At 41.7% G+C, this 17,436-nt stretch overlaps 1 protein-coding gene across 1 annotated transcript; it reads left to right on the forward strand.

The window, feature by feature from the left end:
* The first annotated feature begins 1,264 nt into the window (after positions 1-1,264).
* On the forward strand, positions 1,265-16,584 carry apcdd1l (adenomatosis polyposis coli down-regulated 1-like). Its single transcript, XM_044215370.1, has 4 exons — positions 1,265-1,784; positions 11,509-11,692; positions 12,533-13,052; positions 15,519-16,584. Exons 1-4 carry the CDS (start codon positions 1,706-1,708, stop codon positions 16,290-16,292), a joined length of 1,557 nt encoding a protein of 518 aa, XP_044071305.1. The 5' UTR covers positions 1,265-1,705; the 3' UTR covers positions 16,293-16,584.
* The last annotated feature ends 852 nt before the right edge of the window (positions 16,585-17,436 follow it).

Genomic DNA, 17,436 nt, shown 5'->3' on the forward strand with positions numbered 1-17,436 from the left:
AACAGTGGCATCTCTTCCCAGAAACAGTGTTCGCATTACTCTCAATAAGCCACAGACCTCACTGTCAACAGTTTTCATTGGGACTATTTCTTTGGTAGAACATAGTTCCAATAAAAACTCTCCACAGTGAGGTCTGTGGATTACCCAGAGTCACTAAGACATTTAGACACGTTTCTGTTGACTTCTTTTTAACTTATTCAATAGTACAAACTTATGCTGTGCAACCAAACATTGTTCAAACCAACAGAACTTTATTTTAAATTCTAGAGGACATCCCAAAGTGTCCAAAAACCAAATAGGCTGGATTTTGTGGAAATGTGTATAAAGTGATGCACAAGATATATAAAATATTTCCATGTGATTGAATATCTTGGCTTAGTTTATGAAAACATCATGAAGCTTTAATGAAGAGGTGGAACAAGCTGTTAAATAATATATATGAAACTATCAGACCCTATTTAAAGGGGAAATCAAAGGAAACTGGAAGTTAAGGGGATAATAAACAGTGCTGGACAAGTTACTTAAAAAATGTAATCAATTCCTCATTACATATTACTTATTGAAAAGGTAGTTACATTATTTTACTAATTACACAGTCAGAAAAATTAATTTGTTACATTACTCAAGACATTACTTTTGTCAGCCCAGCTCCATGAAAGGTGCCTTAAACAGCTCCAAAGCCTCCACACCAACATGTGACATACTCTGTATCTAACACGTGTAAAAATAGAAAACGAGATATTAGAGATAACAAGCAGAGGTACTTACTGTACTGTCAAGCAAACCAGTTAAGAACACACAAAATGTAAATACAGTAACTGGGAGGTGCATTTCTCCTCTTTTTGTAGAGGCTGACCAACTCCCCACACCTCCAGCTCCTGCGCCAAGCTAACACATCCCAGACCAGTTTCTCGACTGAACGCAGACAGAGCAAACTGGTATCAAACCCCCAGTAAGACAGGAAACAAGCTGACCTCCAAATTGTTGAGCATTACTGCGATTAGTAACTGTAATGTAATAACTGGATTTCAAATTGTAATTCCTTACACTACTTGTTACTAAATAAAGTAATGACATAACTGTAGCATGTAACACTTACTGCTCAACTGTTAGTCATTTTTAAACGCTGTAAGAACATAAGAAATTTCATTCACCTCCACACACACACACACTGAAACTTTCTCTATCTCTGCCCTCCCTCCATCTCTCTCTCTCTCTCTCTTACTCCCTCCTCTCAGCTCAAAACTATAAGAGCCAGACAGGAGTGCACACACACACAAAGTACTCCTGCTCACATGCATACACACACACACTCGCCTGCACATGCATTGAGTGGAACAGATCCACAGGGCTGCACAGTAGTGAGGCAACGGTGTGTGTTTGAGAGAGGGGGGTCGGAGAGAGAGAGAGAGCACTTACTCTCCCTCTCGCCAACTTAAGGAAAGCACCAGTGTGGAGAAGTTGCATGAAGCGTGTGGTTCCAACTGAAGACTTTCTTATCAGACCATGGAAGCCAAGAAGTGGAAGTAGACGAACAAGAAGAAGAGAGAAAGCTGAGACCAGAGTTTGATCTGAGGGATTACTGGACTCATATATGTGCTCGTGTCATGGTGAAAGCCTACATGATCGTCTCTTGTTGACAGGAGCCTCTCTGTGTCTTGGATTTCCCAAGGATCAAAGTTTGTTTTTTGAGCAGAGTGTGTGAATGAAGTGTGCGGAAGCAGGAAACATGTCAAACGGACGTTTCAGTCACCTGTTGAGGGGAGTCTGGCTGCTGTGGCAAGGTGAGTTCAGGCACTGTCTACAGGATGACAGTGTGTTTTTTTAAGTCTTCCAGCTGTCTAAACAGCTTTTTGAATATATAGTTTTTCTATATATTTTGATCAAAATTTGAAGATAAATGTTTTAAAAGATTAAACTGATGCTGGTGTTTCATAATCACATGGTACATGAGTCCCAAAAATGCTAGTCAAAATTGCATTTTACTAAAGGTATTATTCCTAAGTATGAGAATAACTTGTTGCGGTGTAAATCTTGCGATTTTAAAAGATTGTAGCAGATTTCCTCCTGTAATCCAAAGTTTTTCCTTTATGAAAAAAAAAATAGATAAACGCTCTCTCGTGTGAGAAATCAGCTGAACACTTGCGGATTTAGCTTAAAGAACACATGAACACAGAGACAAAAAGGAAGACATTATAACAGACAAACTCATAATTACAAGGAAGTTATTATGTAATTTGTCACAATTCAAATGATTTGCAAAAATCAAAATGTGGATCAGCACTTTGAAAAATAAAAACACAACCTATGCTGACGTTAGACTTATGAATAGCTAGTCTGTGTTCCCCCTCTCCTCCTCTGTGTGTCTTCAAAGCGTCAGTCGGATCTGTGGCCAGCGGAGGAGTCTTAAAAAAGAGCTCTGGCTGGTGCCTTTAAACAATGGTTCCCTAGGAGCAGGGAAGTGTGGCCCTGGAACTAATGTTGCCATTATGTTAATGGTTAGAATAACAGGAGACAGCCATTACTGACCTTACCTCAGGCTGCTGTGTAGAGCCGATTGTCCAGCTACCGCAGCCTCGATCACGGAAGCACAGCATTTTGGCCATCAGTGCTGGTTAGGGTGATGAGCGGCGGGGGACAGACAGGAGGAGGCATCTGCCCAGTTATAATAATCATCCAGCAACCCAACATCAACCCCCACCCCTCCCTCCATCCCTAGCTGCTTCAGTGGTAGACTGGTAGACTGGTATCTGTGAATTGTTTTCTTTTTCACAGCTCAAGTCTAGTAGAGGAGACAGGCGAGGTTGAGTCACTGGCCCTAAACAGATCCCATAAGGAGCTGAGCAGTTCTTCAGCCCAAACAGAGCAGAAAACTGATCATAAAATTAAAAATAAAACGGACCATAAAATTTGTATTCAGATGAATTTTGACAGGTGCAATGGGATTTCTGTGAGAGGAAAGCTTCCCAAGCCAGTGTACTTTGTACTGACTTTTGAGATGAGTCGCAAATATTGATTCCCGACTATGAACTCTTTGCTTGTAATTTTCTGAGCACCCTTTGAACCCAAATTTTGACTTTAAAGCTACAAACACTCAGTTCTTGGAGTTTTGCCACACTTGATGAATTGCTTGAGAAAGATAAAAGTGACCAATTTGCTGTATGGAAGAGACCACAGTGAATATTTGGATAAGGTCTGGTGGACCCTTGGAAGAAAGAATTTCCTGTTTTTTCTTGTGTTTCCTAAACTGAACTGAACTGAACTGGACTGGATGGGAACATTTGGTGATCCCACCCTTTCACTGCTTCATTTTACCATACAGAAAAACCCCTAATCATATTCATATGAATTAAACTATGGATGCAGTGTTCCAGTTTTGGCCTGTAACAGTCCTGTTCCAACTTGAAAACTCTCCAAGTGTGTGATACAGCCACCGACCGGATCTCCCAAAACGTCTCCAAACCGAGCTTTTGGATTAAGGTGAAACCGATGTAATCTCAGCTCGAAAACATCAACGGACCATCAACTTCCCCTGTCCGCTATCTACATCTCGACTGCCTTGGCTGTCCACCAAGAAGAGACACCACAATGCACGTAAGGTGCTATTATAATCACGAATCCTCTCTATGGTCTAATAGCACAAAATCAAATTTACAAGTAACACAGCGCATGAAAAGTTGAGAAAATGGTGGAGTAGGCGGATGTGTTGGCTTGATGTGGCAGCTGTTTTATTCATGGTGAGGGTGTGAGATGCAGCAGGACGATGTGTGTGTTGTTGCTTTGTGAACAGGAGCCAGAGTTCGCTAACCACAGTGGAACTGGCAGCAGCGTCCAGTGGGCAAACCCCTGTAGATCCCTTGTCTAAATAAATGAGGCCGCTGGATTAACCAGCTTACACTGTGATGAAAAGACAACAGTGGTCGTCCATGCTCTGCCCGGGGACAGAGGGATACTCCTGGTCCGGGAGACCGCTATGAGATGCTGGGGTAAAAGCCCCAAAAATGTAAGGGGGACTCAGGGTTAGAATAACACAACAGACCTCATGTTCTTTGAAAATCCTCTAAATCACCCTGACCTTCGCATGACTTTGGCGACAAGGGAGAGAGGCAGAAACAGGGTACTGCAGCAAGAAGGCCTGGCCTGGCAAACTTAAAAATGCCTTGCATGGTTTCTGTTAGCCGTCCTCAGTCTCTCAAAGTGTTGGGCAGTAACACCTTACTTAGTAATGTGTTACAGTAGTATGATTACTTTTTTATAGTAACAAGTAGAGTAAGAGATTACAATTTTAAATCCAATAATTACATTCAGTTACGAATCCCAGTTACTCTCCAATATTTTGACAATTTGGCGGTCGACATGTTTGCTCTCTTCAGGCGCCTTTAGACTGCAACAACAACAATTGTGTACGTTTATTGCATGTCACACTGTGTGAGATGGGTCTAATCAAATCGTGGTCACAATCTGTGTCAGACTGTACGATATCACTTTGAGGCATGTCAGATTGTGCGATGAATGCGCAGCGAATCATAGCACTACGATGTAAATAGAAAAAAAGAGCAGACACGTTATCAGCTCGCGTCATCGGTGTATGCTTCTGTTTTAAAAATGCAGCAATGCAGGTTTTCTTCTTTACCACAGTCCCACAAACTTATTTGTTGTTTCGCCTCCATTGTTTTGGTTTGGGTGTGCACATGCGTATGTTTATTTTTTCTAAACTTTATTCAAAAATGGCACTCACGAAATGTTGCGCCGGTCCGGTGTATTCTGCGTCATGTCATGCCATATTCTGTTCGGTTGGTTTGTGGGTCGTTGCAGTAGTCACATTGTGAGAATTTGGAGCTAAATTTCAGACAGAATTTCGTCGCAGGCTATCTTTAGTCGCCAAAGTCATTAGTGGACGTGTCTCACAGCGTGATCTAGGACCACTATTTTGGATTGGAAAGATTTGTCTCAGACAGCTCAAGATTGCACAGTGTAAAGGGGCCTTTACTTGGAGTTAGCTGGAGGGTTGATTTCAATTTATACTGCTGTGAGATGTGTTAGCTTGCCTTAAATGCACCTCCTAGTAAGTCAAAAGCTGTCTTATTGACATGTTGTGTATTCTGAGCTGCCAGCTAGCCACCGTTAGCTTTGCTTACATTCTGACAGTTAGCCTACAGTTGAAGAGAGGACTTCTCTGGAGAGCTGCATGGAGTCAGTCACTGGGGCTCAGCTACAGTTAGTTGTTGATGGTCAGTAAATACCTCCAAACAGTAGGCTGACTGCCTGTTAAATGTCTTGTTTTCTATTTCTACATGTGATAAATAAAGAATATGTGCTTTGGAGTCATCTTTGTCTTTGAGTATTACATTTTCATTAGATTTACCCAACACTGGTTCCTGATCTGATATACAATCAAAGAAGAGGGAACTAATTTGAATAGTCCTAATGCAGTAAACTTTATCTGCAATAGTAAGTAATAGTTCAACCATTTAAACATGAGAGCTGCAGTGTGGCAGGACATCTAAAATGGCTTCCACTGTATAAATGAAAAACAAAACAGTTGTTCTTCGCTGTGGTCACTGAGATATTTATATCCTGTGTGTGTGCATGCTGGCCTCTGAGTAGAAAAATAGGAAGAATCTGCAAATCAGAAAACGGGACAGAATATGCAGCTGGTCATATTTTATGAAGAACTGTGGATAATTCTGGCGAAAATGTAGATGATTTAAAGGAAATTGATTTACCCATCAATACTGTATGTGCATGGTGAGAGCTTTCCCATTAGAAAACCAATCCAAGTATATTATAGCAGTGGTTCTCAACCTCGGAGTAAGGAACCTTCCAAGGGGTGACAATATAAATCTGAGGTGTTGTGAGATAGATGGGAATCACGGTCTTATAACACCTATCCAAGATCTGGAGGACAACTCAGCGACTCATTGAGCCTGGAAAAAACGGTGGGAACTGTGAATAATGTGCAGCAGTCACCTAAATATGTGGAATGAGCAGGATCTCTGAGCTACTGTAGCATCACCTCACCAATCTTGTCACTCCGACGCATGAAGACACCTCCTCCAACCCCTCATCCTCCTGACTAACTTCATTCACCTCATCAACCACTGACAGACACACAGAGAGAGAAAAAAACTAAACAAAGGCAAGAAAAAAGAAGAGAGGAATCTGAAATCCATCCAGGAGAAATGAGCCGTAAACATCATGGCTTTTTCATCGGGTGGAGTGGGGAGGAATCAGTGGAGGGGGAGGAGGGCCAGGAGAGCATGGGCACTTCACGGACAGTTTCGAGGGTTTTGTCCTGCAGCACTGAGGCAAAGAGAGATGAGAAAGGGGCTTTACAGGACACTGGGGGTAACCACACTGAAAGAAGTGGAGTGAGGATATTGTAAAAAAGTAGGAAACACATGAGGAAGTAGTTAAAATACTGGAACATGGAGGGATTGGTCCTGCTTTGCCATCGTTTCAGTGCACCAACAACATTTTTCTGGGACAAAATAGCTATTTTCTTTCACCTTCACTGCCTCCACTTTGGCAGGTTTAATCATTCTCCGTTAAAAGCCTCAATAGAAGCAGCTATGAAGCAGACAAAGGGGTCTCTCTCTAATGAACGGGGCACAGGGTTGACTTAAACGTCAAGTACTTGATTCCCCCTGTAAGCCCTGAATCAAAAGTGCCTGGATCTGGTTCTTGTTTTTACAGGATAGCTCCAAATAAAGACGCACATAAAACTGTATTTTGACTTTGGCGCTGTGGATGAGACATAAGAGAGGAGAGCGAAGGCTGCCAAACCGTAATCACAAATGCAAACAAACAAACAGAGTGCAGCCTGGAGGTCCTTTATAAATGGTATCCCTTCTGCAGTGTACTGTAAATCAATGTGTGCTGTGTGTTTTTGTGAACGTGCGTGCATGCATGTGTGTGTGTGTGTGTGTGTGTGGAAACAGGATGAATATGGGAGCTCAAAGACAGGTAGATTACTTTGGCCGGTCATCAGTCAGCTGAAGTGAAGGCCAGTGGCAGCGTCAATGTTGGTGGTGATGACAGACTGACCGTTCAGACCACACGCAGGTCACAGTCTGCTGCGCTGACCCCTTGTGGGAGAATCACAATACTGCATGAGGACAAACTGGGGGATGAGTGTTGTCTCTGCCTGTCTGTAATTTAATATCTGTGGTGTGTTGTTCAGCTGCACTTGACAATGAAATCAGGTTTACCGCAGCAGAGCAGAAAGGCAGGAAGACAGAGAGAAAAGGTGGCTTTAATCAGTCACAGTGGAACGACGGCTTCCCGCCCACTGTTTAAGGAAGGCTTGCACACAAACCGATTGGTCTATTGCGCTGTCAACCAACATATTAATAGCCCTGGCCCTCATGAGTAATGAGCTATCACAATTTGTTGTAACCTCCCTTTGTATGTTGTTATGGCAATCTAAGTAACATCAAAGTGCATCAAAGTTTGGCTGTGTCTCATTCTCCTTAAAGGAGAACAGTCAGGTGCCCATATGAACATTGAAACAGGCTTTGCTTGTTGTAATCATTCCTCTTAATCATACTGGTCATTAAGAGATCCCTTCCTAATGTAAGAGATAGGGGACAAAATCCACTCTTTGTCTTTGTTCTGTGCAAAAAATGTATTCCAAAGTTTATTTGAAGCTAATATGAAACTTCAGCAGTCTGAGTTGGACAAATCAAGTGAATATCTTCCAAAATCCCTTTAGTTCAAAATTTCCTCTGTGTTTCCCGGACAGTGTTTCTCTGCTGAGCTGCAGCGGAGGGAACAAAGAAGGAATTTCATACTAAGAAGACTTTGGAAGAGACTTCTGAAGCCTCATATTAGCTTCAGATAAGTCTTTAAACACATTGTTGCACAAAATGAGGACTTTGGATTTTGTCTCTTACACTGGAGACACATAAGAAATGGATGTTGTAATGGCCAGTATGAACATGAGGAATTACTACAGTACGCAAAACCTGTTTCAATGTTCATATGGGCACCAGACTTGAAAAAATATGAACATACCCTTTAATGGGTAGTGTTATTGGCTATGATGCTTTAATGAACAATTCACATGCTACGTGTTGATCCTTGACCCCTATGAGTCACAGAGGTTAGTGACATGGTTTGACTTAAGTAAAACTTGAGTCAAAGTTAATTTGAGTAAATGTTTGTTGTTGCACTTGCCTGTATTATGTTTTAGTTATGAGGCTGTATGATGCCCATAGTTGCTGTCAGATTCACCCGAAACCTCACAGATGATTAGTTGGATTACTGTTTTGCAATGAGCTTTCATATCTGACACCAACATAATTCTAATAAAAAGCACATTTTTTATGTGAATCTAAATTCTACATATGTATGTGTACACTCAGTTGCCAGTTTATTAGTTTATTTACCTTGCTAAAACTAATGCAGTATAATGCAACAATCCTGCAATAAATCCTTCCTTTATGAAGGTTATAATGTTCAGTTTTTGCTGAAACTGAGAGGTGTAGATTCAATTGTATGATCATTTTGGAGGATGAAGTTTGTAGTGCTGTTGAACTGTATTGTGATATACAGAGAGGTGTTTCTGTTATTTAGCCTACCCTCATTGACATAAATGAGATGGGCAAAATAATAGAAACTTTTGCTAGTATAACGCAGTATAATAAATCTAATAAACTGGCAACTGAGTGTATAATCCAACATAAACCATAAATGTAACTATTCACATGGGAGTTAAATCAATCTTACAGTGAGTTTTATTGGTAAAAATATGTGAAATCTGTTTTTGAAAGATGCACTGAGCACTACACTTCGATAGGGAGGTGCAGACTGCATCAAGGGGAAGTTTTAGGGCCCATAGTGGAAAAATAAATCAGTGGGAACCATTGCAGGGTAAAACTAATGATATCTGACTGCCTGTGTAGGAAGTGAATCAACTAAAATGGTCCCCCATCTCCTCCAAATTGAGATGGGGGTTGGATATTATCATATGTATTACAACATTGCCTCCCTTGTGGTTGGAATAGGCTCTTTTGTAGAAGAATACTTAAAAAACCCCACGATGAGCAATTTTGTTTTACTAAGCTCTGCTTTTATGAGTGCTCTTTTAGTAAATGCAACCATATGCCCAACTGGAATGAGATGCAAGAGAGGGAAAGGGGCTGAATGACAAGTGACCTCAAGAAACACTATAGAAATGCTTTGGCAATAACAGAAACTCAAATATAGCAACCCAAATGACTCCACATCACATACTGTGACTCTTGCCTTTCTGTCCATTCATTGCACTCTGTGTGAGTAACCACTTAGGCAACATATTGCATGCAGCTACAAAGGGTGGATAACACAAAACAGACCAATTGGATGACTTGCAAGAAGCAGTGGAAATTAATTAATCCTGATTAGTATTTCTGCTGCGAGCACTCCCGTGGGAGCGCAGCTGGGTCCGACTGACCGGGTTCCCTCGCCAGCTGCTGTGACATGGAGCATAAACAAACACATCACCGTATGGGGAAAATTGCAAACATGTTTCAATGCCTGTGACAGGAAAAATAAGTATTAATCATATCAACAAATTGACAGACTGCTCAAAGGAGGAGAAATGTGCCTTGAGCTTAAATCTGGTTTTGTGGTCTGCGACTGCACAGTTCAAACAATCCAAGCTCTACATATGTGCGTGTGTGTCAGGTGGAAGGATGCTAGGAAATGACTGCGCTGCACACATGTCTGTGGTTGTGGTGCATATGGGAAGCATTGCAAGAGTGAGGGGAACAAAAAATATCCTCCGTCTGACACTAACAAGTTTAATAAACGCCGATCACTCAGCCGCCATCTTGGAGCCTTTTACAGAAAAAAAATCCATCAGCAAGTCAACATCACACACTTTCCATACAAAGTCCCCATTTTCCTTCAGTTCCATCTGCTCAGTCATGAGAGAACAAACTTATCTGTGGCTCAACAACTAACTCCCAGCTCAACTGGAAGCTCGGCAGGTGATGTTCTCCCCAAGTGCATCTAAAGTCAAATGAGAGGAAAGTGGAGTGAGATTACACCCATAAAGCTGTCTAACCACAGATGACCCTGAGGAAAGTTGAGAAAGTGAGAGAAAGAATGTGAGAGCTATAAGGATGAAGGGGAGCAAGAGGGAATCAGAGAAAAGGAAAAAAGGAAATAGAGGAAAAAGCAAGCTGGATACGCTGACTTAAAGTAAAAGCTCAACATTTTCTGAAATAGTCTTATGGCAGAGAGTTAGATGGGAAGATTGAGACCAGTCTCATATTTGTCTGTTAAATCTAAGGCTACAGTCAGCAGACGGTTAGCGTAGCATAAAGACTGGAAGCAGGGGGAAACAGCTAGCCTGGCTCTGTCCAAAAGGTAACAAAATGCACCTACCAGCACCTCTAAAGCTCACTTATTAACATGTTATATTTAATTTGTTCGATCCGTACAAAAACCGATGTGTAAAAACAACATTTCACCATTAAGAATAAAAGTGAATGGACGAGTGCAAGAGGAAAACAAGAGAAAAAGTCAGAGAAAAAACGGGAGATGGAGGCGTCTGTGAGAACTCATCCCCCTTGCTTTTTGACATTTGTTGTGGGAGGATGAAACTGAAGCCATAATTTTCACACACACAAAAATGCACACACTGCCAGGACAGACCGCAGTGGGTTTCCTCACGTTGCAACCATGAGGGTGTAATCAGAAAATCCCCTTGCCGTGTCGACAACACGCACATCTCTGTGCAACAAGTGGATACAGCAGAAAGTGCAGTTATGACCAAAGACAGGCAGACCGATTGCAAATGTGCACGTGTCAGATCAATAAATGTTATAGAGTGAATAATGCTTTCATTTGGATTAACTTAACTGTCAGTGTTTGAGAAAACTCAAGCGAGAACATTCATCATTTTAACAGTTTTTCGAATCATATTATCAACAGATGTGTTTGGCTCGGCTGGCCTGCTTCTGTCAGTGACCCACTGTTTGCTTTATCTTGATGATAGAAATGCAATATATACAAAGAGCATACACTCGCACAGGTGCTGATGTGTACGCAAACACACAATCAACTACACACACACGCCTCCTGCCTCCAAGCAAATCCCAAAACAAGGCCTGTATTGCAGCTGCAGGCTGATTGGAGTGACAAGCCAAAACTGTCTGCACCGTGGCCAATGTCCTGATTCACAGCTATGTATGGTTTCTATAGCACCCACTCTCTACTCATTACATGGAAAATTTACCAAAATTACAGCCCTGAAATAGTTTGCAGTCAACCAGAAATGTGTTTAGATGTAAAGGGGAGATGTGAATTTTCCCTCAAGGCTATTATCTGTTCCCTTCATTTTCTGATGAAGGAGGCCGATAATCATCTCTGAACTAAATAATTTTGGTGTTCCCATTTCCTACATCCACCCAAAATCAGCCTGGAAATGTAAATTAAGTGTAATGGAACCTCTGTGTTTATCTATGGGAATACTGTGATTATTTACTCACTGTTTTCTGACTTTCCCTTCCTCTGTAGCTGTGTTTGTGGCTGGAACTGGGAGTAAACTATGGGAGGTGCCCAGAGCCTCCTTCACTTCCTCCTCCAACCTCAGTGAGAGCCTGCAGTGGGAGCAGGACTGTCAGTACCGCCACCTACAGGACAGAGTGAGAATCACAGCAGACATCCCCCCAAGGCTGGACGGCACATGGGTGTCAACAAGGTGATTTTTTGGTGATATTTAAAGCAGCTATGATCAATTAATCAATCAATTCTATTAACAATGGATCACATGACTACTTGTATGTGAAAGGAATTGCTCGTAGTGACAAACCTCCAGAGAATCACCCAAATCTATGAAGTCTTATAAGGTTTTTCAGCTCATTGTTTTGGTTTTTCTGGGCTGCATCTTTACTGTTTTGGTTCTCTCTCTTATCAGTGTTGTTTCCAGGAGCAGCAGGCAGCTGTTTTTAGTGAAAAAGCTCTAAAATAGTACTGTACACTACCTGTTCAGCACCAAACGGCAGGCAGAGTTAGTGACTAGCTGGTGAACATAGTGGAGCATTTAGCTGCTAAAGACTCAGATATTTCCTTCAGTTGGTGGAGACCAAAAACAGAGCTAAAATAAAGTGAATATTGGACTTAAATTAATCAGGTGGCCAGAAATACAACTCCAAACTAATGATAATGTTGCTAAGTAACTGCTGGATATGTGAATAAGCAACTGTTTACTAGCAAGTTTGCCATATCAACTCTTTAAGGTGATCATATGTTGCTGTTCCGCTGCTGCCTAGTGGCCATAAATCAGTTAATGCAGATTTAATTATTGAGCCAAAAATATGGAAAGGATTTAGATTCAGTTGTGTAAAAATACTATTAACTGCTCTGAAAGAAAAATGTTCAGAAACCTGAGATACTTTTTTCCTTAGGAAGACTTGTAACTTGACTTGGACTTGAACAGCACTGGATATGGCAGGAAACTAATCTCTGTTCACTGCTGCCAGAAATCTATACATGACACAACTAATCACTAATTTTAACCATTTCATTCCTCTGTGTTCAGATGTGAAGTTCGGCCTGGTCCAGAGTTCCTCACCCGCTCCTACACCTTCCACCCCAGCCGTCACTTCCAGGCTTTGCAGCACTATTACACAGGCAGCGGCTGTGAGGACCCAGCCTACTCCCTGATGATCAGGGGGAAGTTCCGTCTGCGCCAGGCCTCCTGGATCACCCGTGGGGGCACCGAAGCTGAACACCACCTCAGCAAGGTGGGCATCGTGGTGCACAGCCTGGCAGCCAAACAGAGGCTTGCCTCCAGGCTGCCGCCGACCTGCGTGGGTCTGATCCTGGGTCGAGTGGTGCCGGGGAAGCTGTATGAGTTGTACAACAAACGGGCAGGGAGGGGGTGTCTGGCAGTGTTGGGCTTCTCCATGATGGAGATGGGACTGATACGGGTGGAGACGCAGCACCACAGCCATGGAGGGAAGGTCCAGGAGCTGTTCTTAGGGGATATTCACACTGACTGGACACAGAGAACTCAATACAGACCTACAGGGTACCAACAGCCACTGCAGAACGCCATGGTGAGACATTATTGTGTATTTTTCAGTTTCTATTTACTAGAGAGAGATGATCAGAAGAGGGCGTGTGGAAGATGAACTGTAAGGGGAAACAGAGGTACTACAAACATCTTAGCTGCTGAGCAGCTCAACAGTAAAACAGTTAGGGTTTCAGTGCCATGCCCAAGGGCACTTGAACAATTTCAAAGGTCAAGAACCTTCGAGCCCAACTTTAACTGTTGTTTCAGGGAGTGTGGAAAATGTTCACTCCTCCTCATAAACCCACATTTCACACCTGTTATTTGGTTTCACAGTGGCACAAAACCTATTATTACATTTTATGTGATTACCACAATATACATTCTGTACCAAAAATAGTTTCTATGAACAATGAGGAAATGTTCATTATCAAAAAGCTCCTCTTGATCAGTGTAATCTTTATTTTTTGGAAAACTTCATTTATCAATTCATCCAGTTTCAACAACAATATTAACATTACAGACAAGAGAGAAAAAAAACATATATATATATATATATATATATATAAAAACAATATATTGTATATACACATATAAATGTATATACAGTGCCGCTAGAAAGTTTGTGAACCTGTTAGAATTCTCTGTATTTATGCATCCTAAAACTAGATAAAGAGGACCCAGTTAAAAAAAATAATACAAAAAATTATACGTATTCATTTATTTAGCAAAATTATCCAACATTAAATGTCTTTGTTGGAAAAAGTATGTGAACCTCCAGGATTATCAGTTAATGAAAGGGGAGTCATCAATGGGATGACAATCAGGTGTGAGTTTAGCGGACCCTGCCCTATTGGGGCCTGGGTCTTTACTTTCAAAGTCTGGTCTTCACCACACAGGTTTGTGGAAGTGTGCCGCCTCAATCAAAGGAGAGTTCTGCAGAACTCAGCTGAAAAGTTGTTGATGGTCACCAGGTTGGGAAAGGTTACAAAACCATTTCTAAAGAGTTTGGCCTTCACCAATCCACCGTCAGGCAGATAGCGTACAAATGGAGGAAATTCAACACCACTGTTACTCTCATCAGGAGTGGTCATCCAACAATCCGACAGCAAGGCGTGTAATACTCCAGGGGGTCACAGTGTAACCCCAGAGTAACATCTTGGCTAATGTCAATGTTTGTGAGTCCATCATCAAACACTGAACAAGAATGATGTGTATGGCAGAAGAGTAAGGAGAAAGCTACTACTCTCCAAGAAGAACATTGCTGCCCATCTAAAGTTTGCTAAAGGCCAAGTGGATGAACCAGAAGGCTATGGGAAAAATGTTGTGTAGATGGATGAGTTCAACATAGAACTTTTTTTGGTTTAAACAAGAAGCGTTGTGTTTGGTGCATTCCAGCATAAGAACCTCATCCCAACTGTGAAGCACGTTGGTGGTGGCAGTATCGTGGTTTGGGGCTGTTTTGCTACCTCTGGACCAGGGCGGCTTGCAATCAATGACGAAGCTATGAATTCTGGATCGTACCAGCAAATTCTACAGGACAATGTCAGGGTATCCGTTCGTAAACTGAAGCTTAACAAAGGTGGGTCATGCAGCAAGACAATGACCCTAAACGCACAAGTCAGTCTACCAAAGAATGGTTAAAGCAGTAAAGCTGTATGACGTTTTGAAATGGCTGAGTCAAAGTCCAGACCTTAATCCAATATAAATGCTGTGAAAAGACCTGAAGAGCAATTCATGCAACATCACTGAGTTGAAGCAGTTTTGTAAGGAGGAATGGGCCAAAATTCCTCCAAGCCAACGCGTGGGACTGATCAAAAGTTACTGCTCCTCAAGGGTAGATAATGTTAGATAATTTTTCTCAATAAAAAATTAAAAGGGTGGGGGGTTGTACTCTTTGTGTATTTTTTAGAACTTAGATGAAGCTCTGATCACATTTGAGATCCCATTTATACAGAAAATTCTAAAGGGTTCGCAAACTTTCTAGCAGCACTGAATTTCAATGACAGAACAACAGTTGTTTATTTGATTAATTGGTAAATTGTTTTGTTTATGAAATGTTAACAAAATGTAAAAATTCCCCTTACAGTTTCTCAGAGCACAAGGTGACATTTTGTTTTGTCTGACCAGAAGTCCTAAACCTGAAAATATTCACTTTTCTATCATAATGACAAGTAAAAGCAGCAAATCCTCATATTTGAAAATTGAAGGTAATTTTTGCTCAAAGAATAACAAACAATTGATTTCTAAAAATTGTTACTGATACATTTTCTGTTTGACTCAATTAATTGTTTCAGCTTTAAATATATACTTTGAGTTTTGGACTGTTTCCTGAACACAACAAGCCATTTACGGACATTTTCTTTGGCTCTGGAAAATTTAAATTTATCACAATTCTCTGACATTGTAAATTACTAAGCGATTAGTCAAAGAAAAAAACTTAATCGATAACAAAAATAATGAAGTTGCAGCCTTAAAACACATTGTCTGACCTCTACCTTAATTTTTGCAGCATCACATCCACCCCTGCCCTGTCTGCGCCCTGGTGTACCGCTCCTCAGAGCAGCGCCCCCCGCTGTTGCCCCGCAGCCCTGCAGCTCCTCTGTCTCTGGCCGGCCGCTGGGTCAGCCAGCGCTGTGAAACCCGTCCCAACGTCCTATTCCTCACCCGAGACTTCACCTTTGATACTGACCTGCACGCATGGGAGGGCATCTACCGGCACTACTCGGACCCTGGCTGTTCTCAACCCACTTTCACCCTGAGAGCCTCAGGTCACTACGCTCAGGGAAACCCCTCTGCCAAGGTCTCAGGAGCCACTGAGTTTGTCTTCAAGGTCACCCAGGTGAGAGTCACAGCTGCAGAGGAGCCCACAGCAAAGTTGCTGAATGGGACGAGGCCAGGAAAGTGTGGTCGGGCAGGAGGCTGGGAGGTCGGGGTGGAGCAGGACTTGACCCCCACAGATGGGTGCACCCTGCTGGGAATCAAGCTGCCACATAAGGAGTACGAGCTCTTTAAGACTGAGCTGGACCACAGGACACACCCGCTGCTGTTCATCGGAGAGAGGCCGGCTGACGGGTCCAGTCCAGAACGACCGCAGAGGAGGCCCACTTCCTTTCAGGCTCCCATGATGCTTTGCAGTGGGGGGGAGACACAGCCTTCACATCGCTATGGCTCAGGTTTTAACAGCAAGCAAGTCCAGTTAGCAGCCAGTGGGACAGAGAGACTGGCACAGCTGGTGTTACTGGTGCTGGGATCTGTGCTGTGCAGCTGGTTCTGTGTTTATTAGAGACATTGTTCACAAATCAAGCCTGTTACACAGCTGAAGTCATTGATGGACATTGTTTTCTGGCAGCTTTCTTTCACTCTTCCACCATATGATGATGATGATGATGATGACCACATGGGTGATGGTCAAGAAAAATCATGAGACACTCAGGAGAGCTGAATAATTTTTGATATCTGGCTTTCAGACGCTCCCTGTAGGTTCACTTTAATGCCTCTTAACTTCAGCTGCATTTCTACCTAAAACTAATCTGTATATATCATCAGTATGTAAAAATAAAGTCTTTTAAACCGTGTTCCTTTTTTTAAATTTTTTTTTTATTTTCTTGTCATGCTATTATTACAAAGCAAGATCACAGGGTTGCAATGTGGATCAGTTATTTCCACATCAAAATGAAAGCCATGGACATTCCTGCGGACTTCACACGAGAGCTCATTTTCATCCAAGATGCAGTATAACTTTGTTTTCTCAACATACTGGAGAAAAAAAAGCTAGAAAGTAGAACATTTATAATCAGCACTCTAATAGCTGCCATGTTCATTGGTCTGATGCCACTGTGGTGTGAAATGTTGCTTCATCTCTATCCTCTTTCAAAGCTTGTGTATTAGTCTGCTTTTCTAACAGCAGTCAATCTAAACAAATCAAATGAATATTTATTTTAACCATTTATACAGTACTTTTTGATAAGAGGAAGATTTTGGTCTAATATTTTAGTTAGTTTCGCCATTTAAGAAGTGATTATTTTCTATGTGTATTAAAAATGGCTTTTCATAACATCTTGTGTTCAATTAGTCTTTAAAACAAGACTGTCTACAGCCACACTGGCAGCTCTGTTAGACACAGGTAAATGTCAGCATGCTAACATGCTTACAATGACGATGCTAACATGCTGATGTTTAGCAGGTATAATCCTTGTTCACCACCTTAGTTTAGTGTGTTAGCATGCTAACATTTGCTAATTTGCACTAAACACAAAACATGGTTCAACTCATGGGGATGCCATTAGTTTTGTAGGTATTTAGTCATAAACCAATGTATTTGACAAATTGAAATTTTGACCTGATAATGGTACTACATAAAAAGTTAAAGGATCACCAAAGTTATTGCAATTTCTCCTTAAAGGGACATGAAAGTCTGTTTCATGGAA

This window comes from Siniperca chuatsi, linkage group LG2 (genome assembly GCF_020085105.1).
Source record: "Siniperca chuatsi isolate FFG_IHB_CAS linkage group LG2, ASM2008510v1, whole genome shotgun sequence".
Lineage (NCBI taxonomy): Eukaryota > Metazoa > Chordata > Actinopteri > Centrarchiformes > Sinipercidae > Siniperca > Siniperca chuatsi.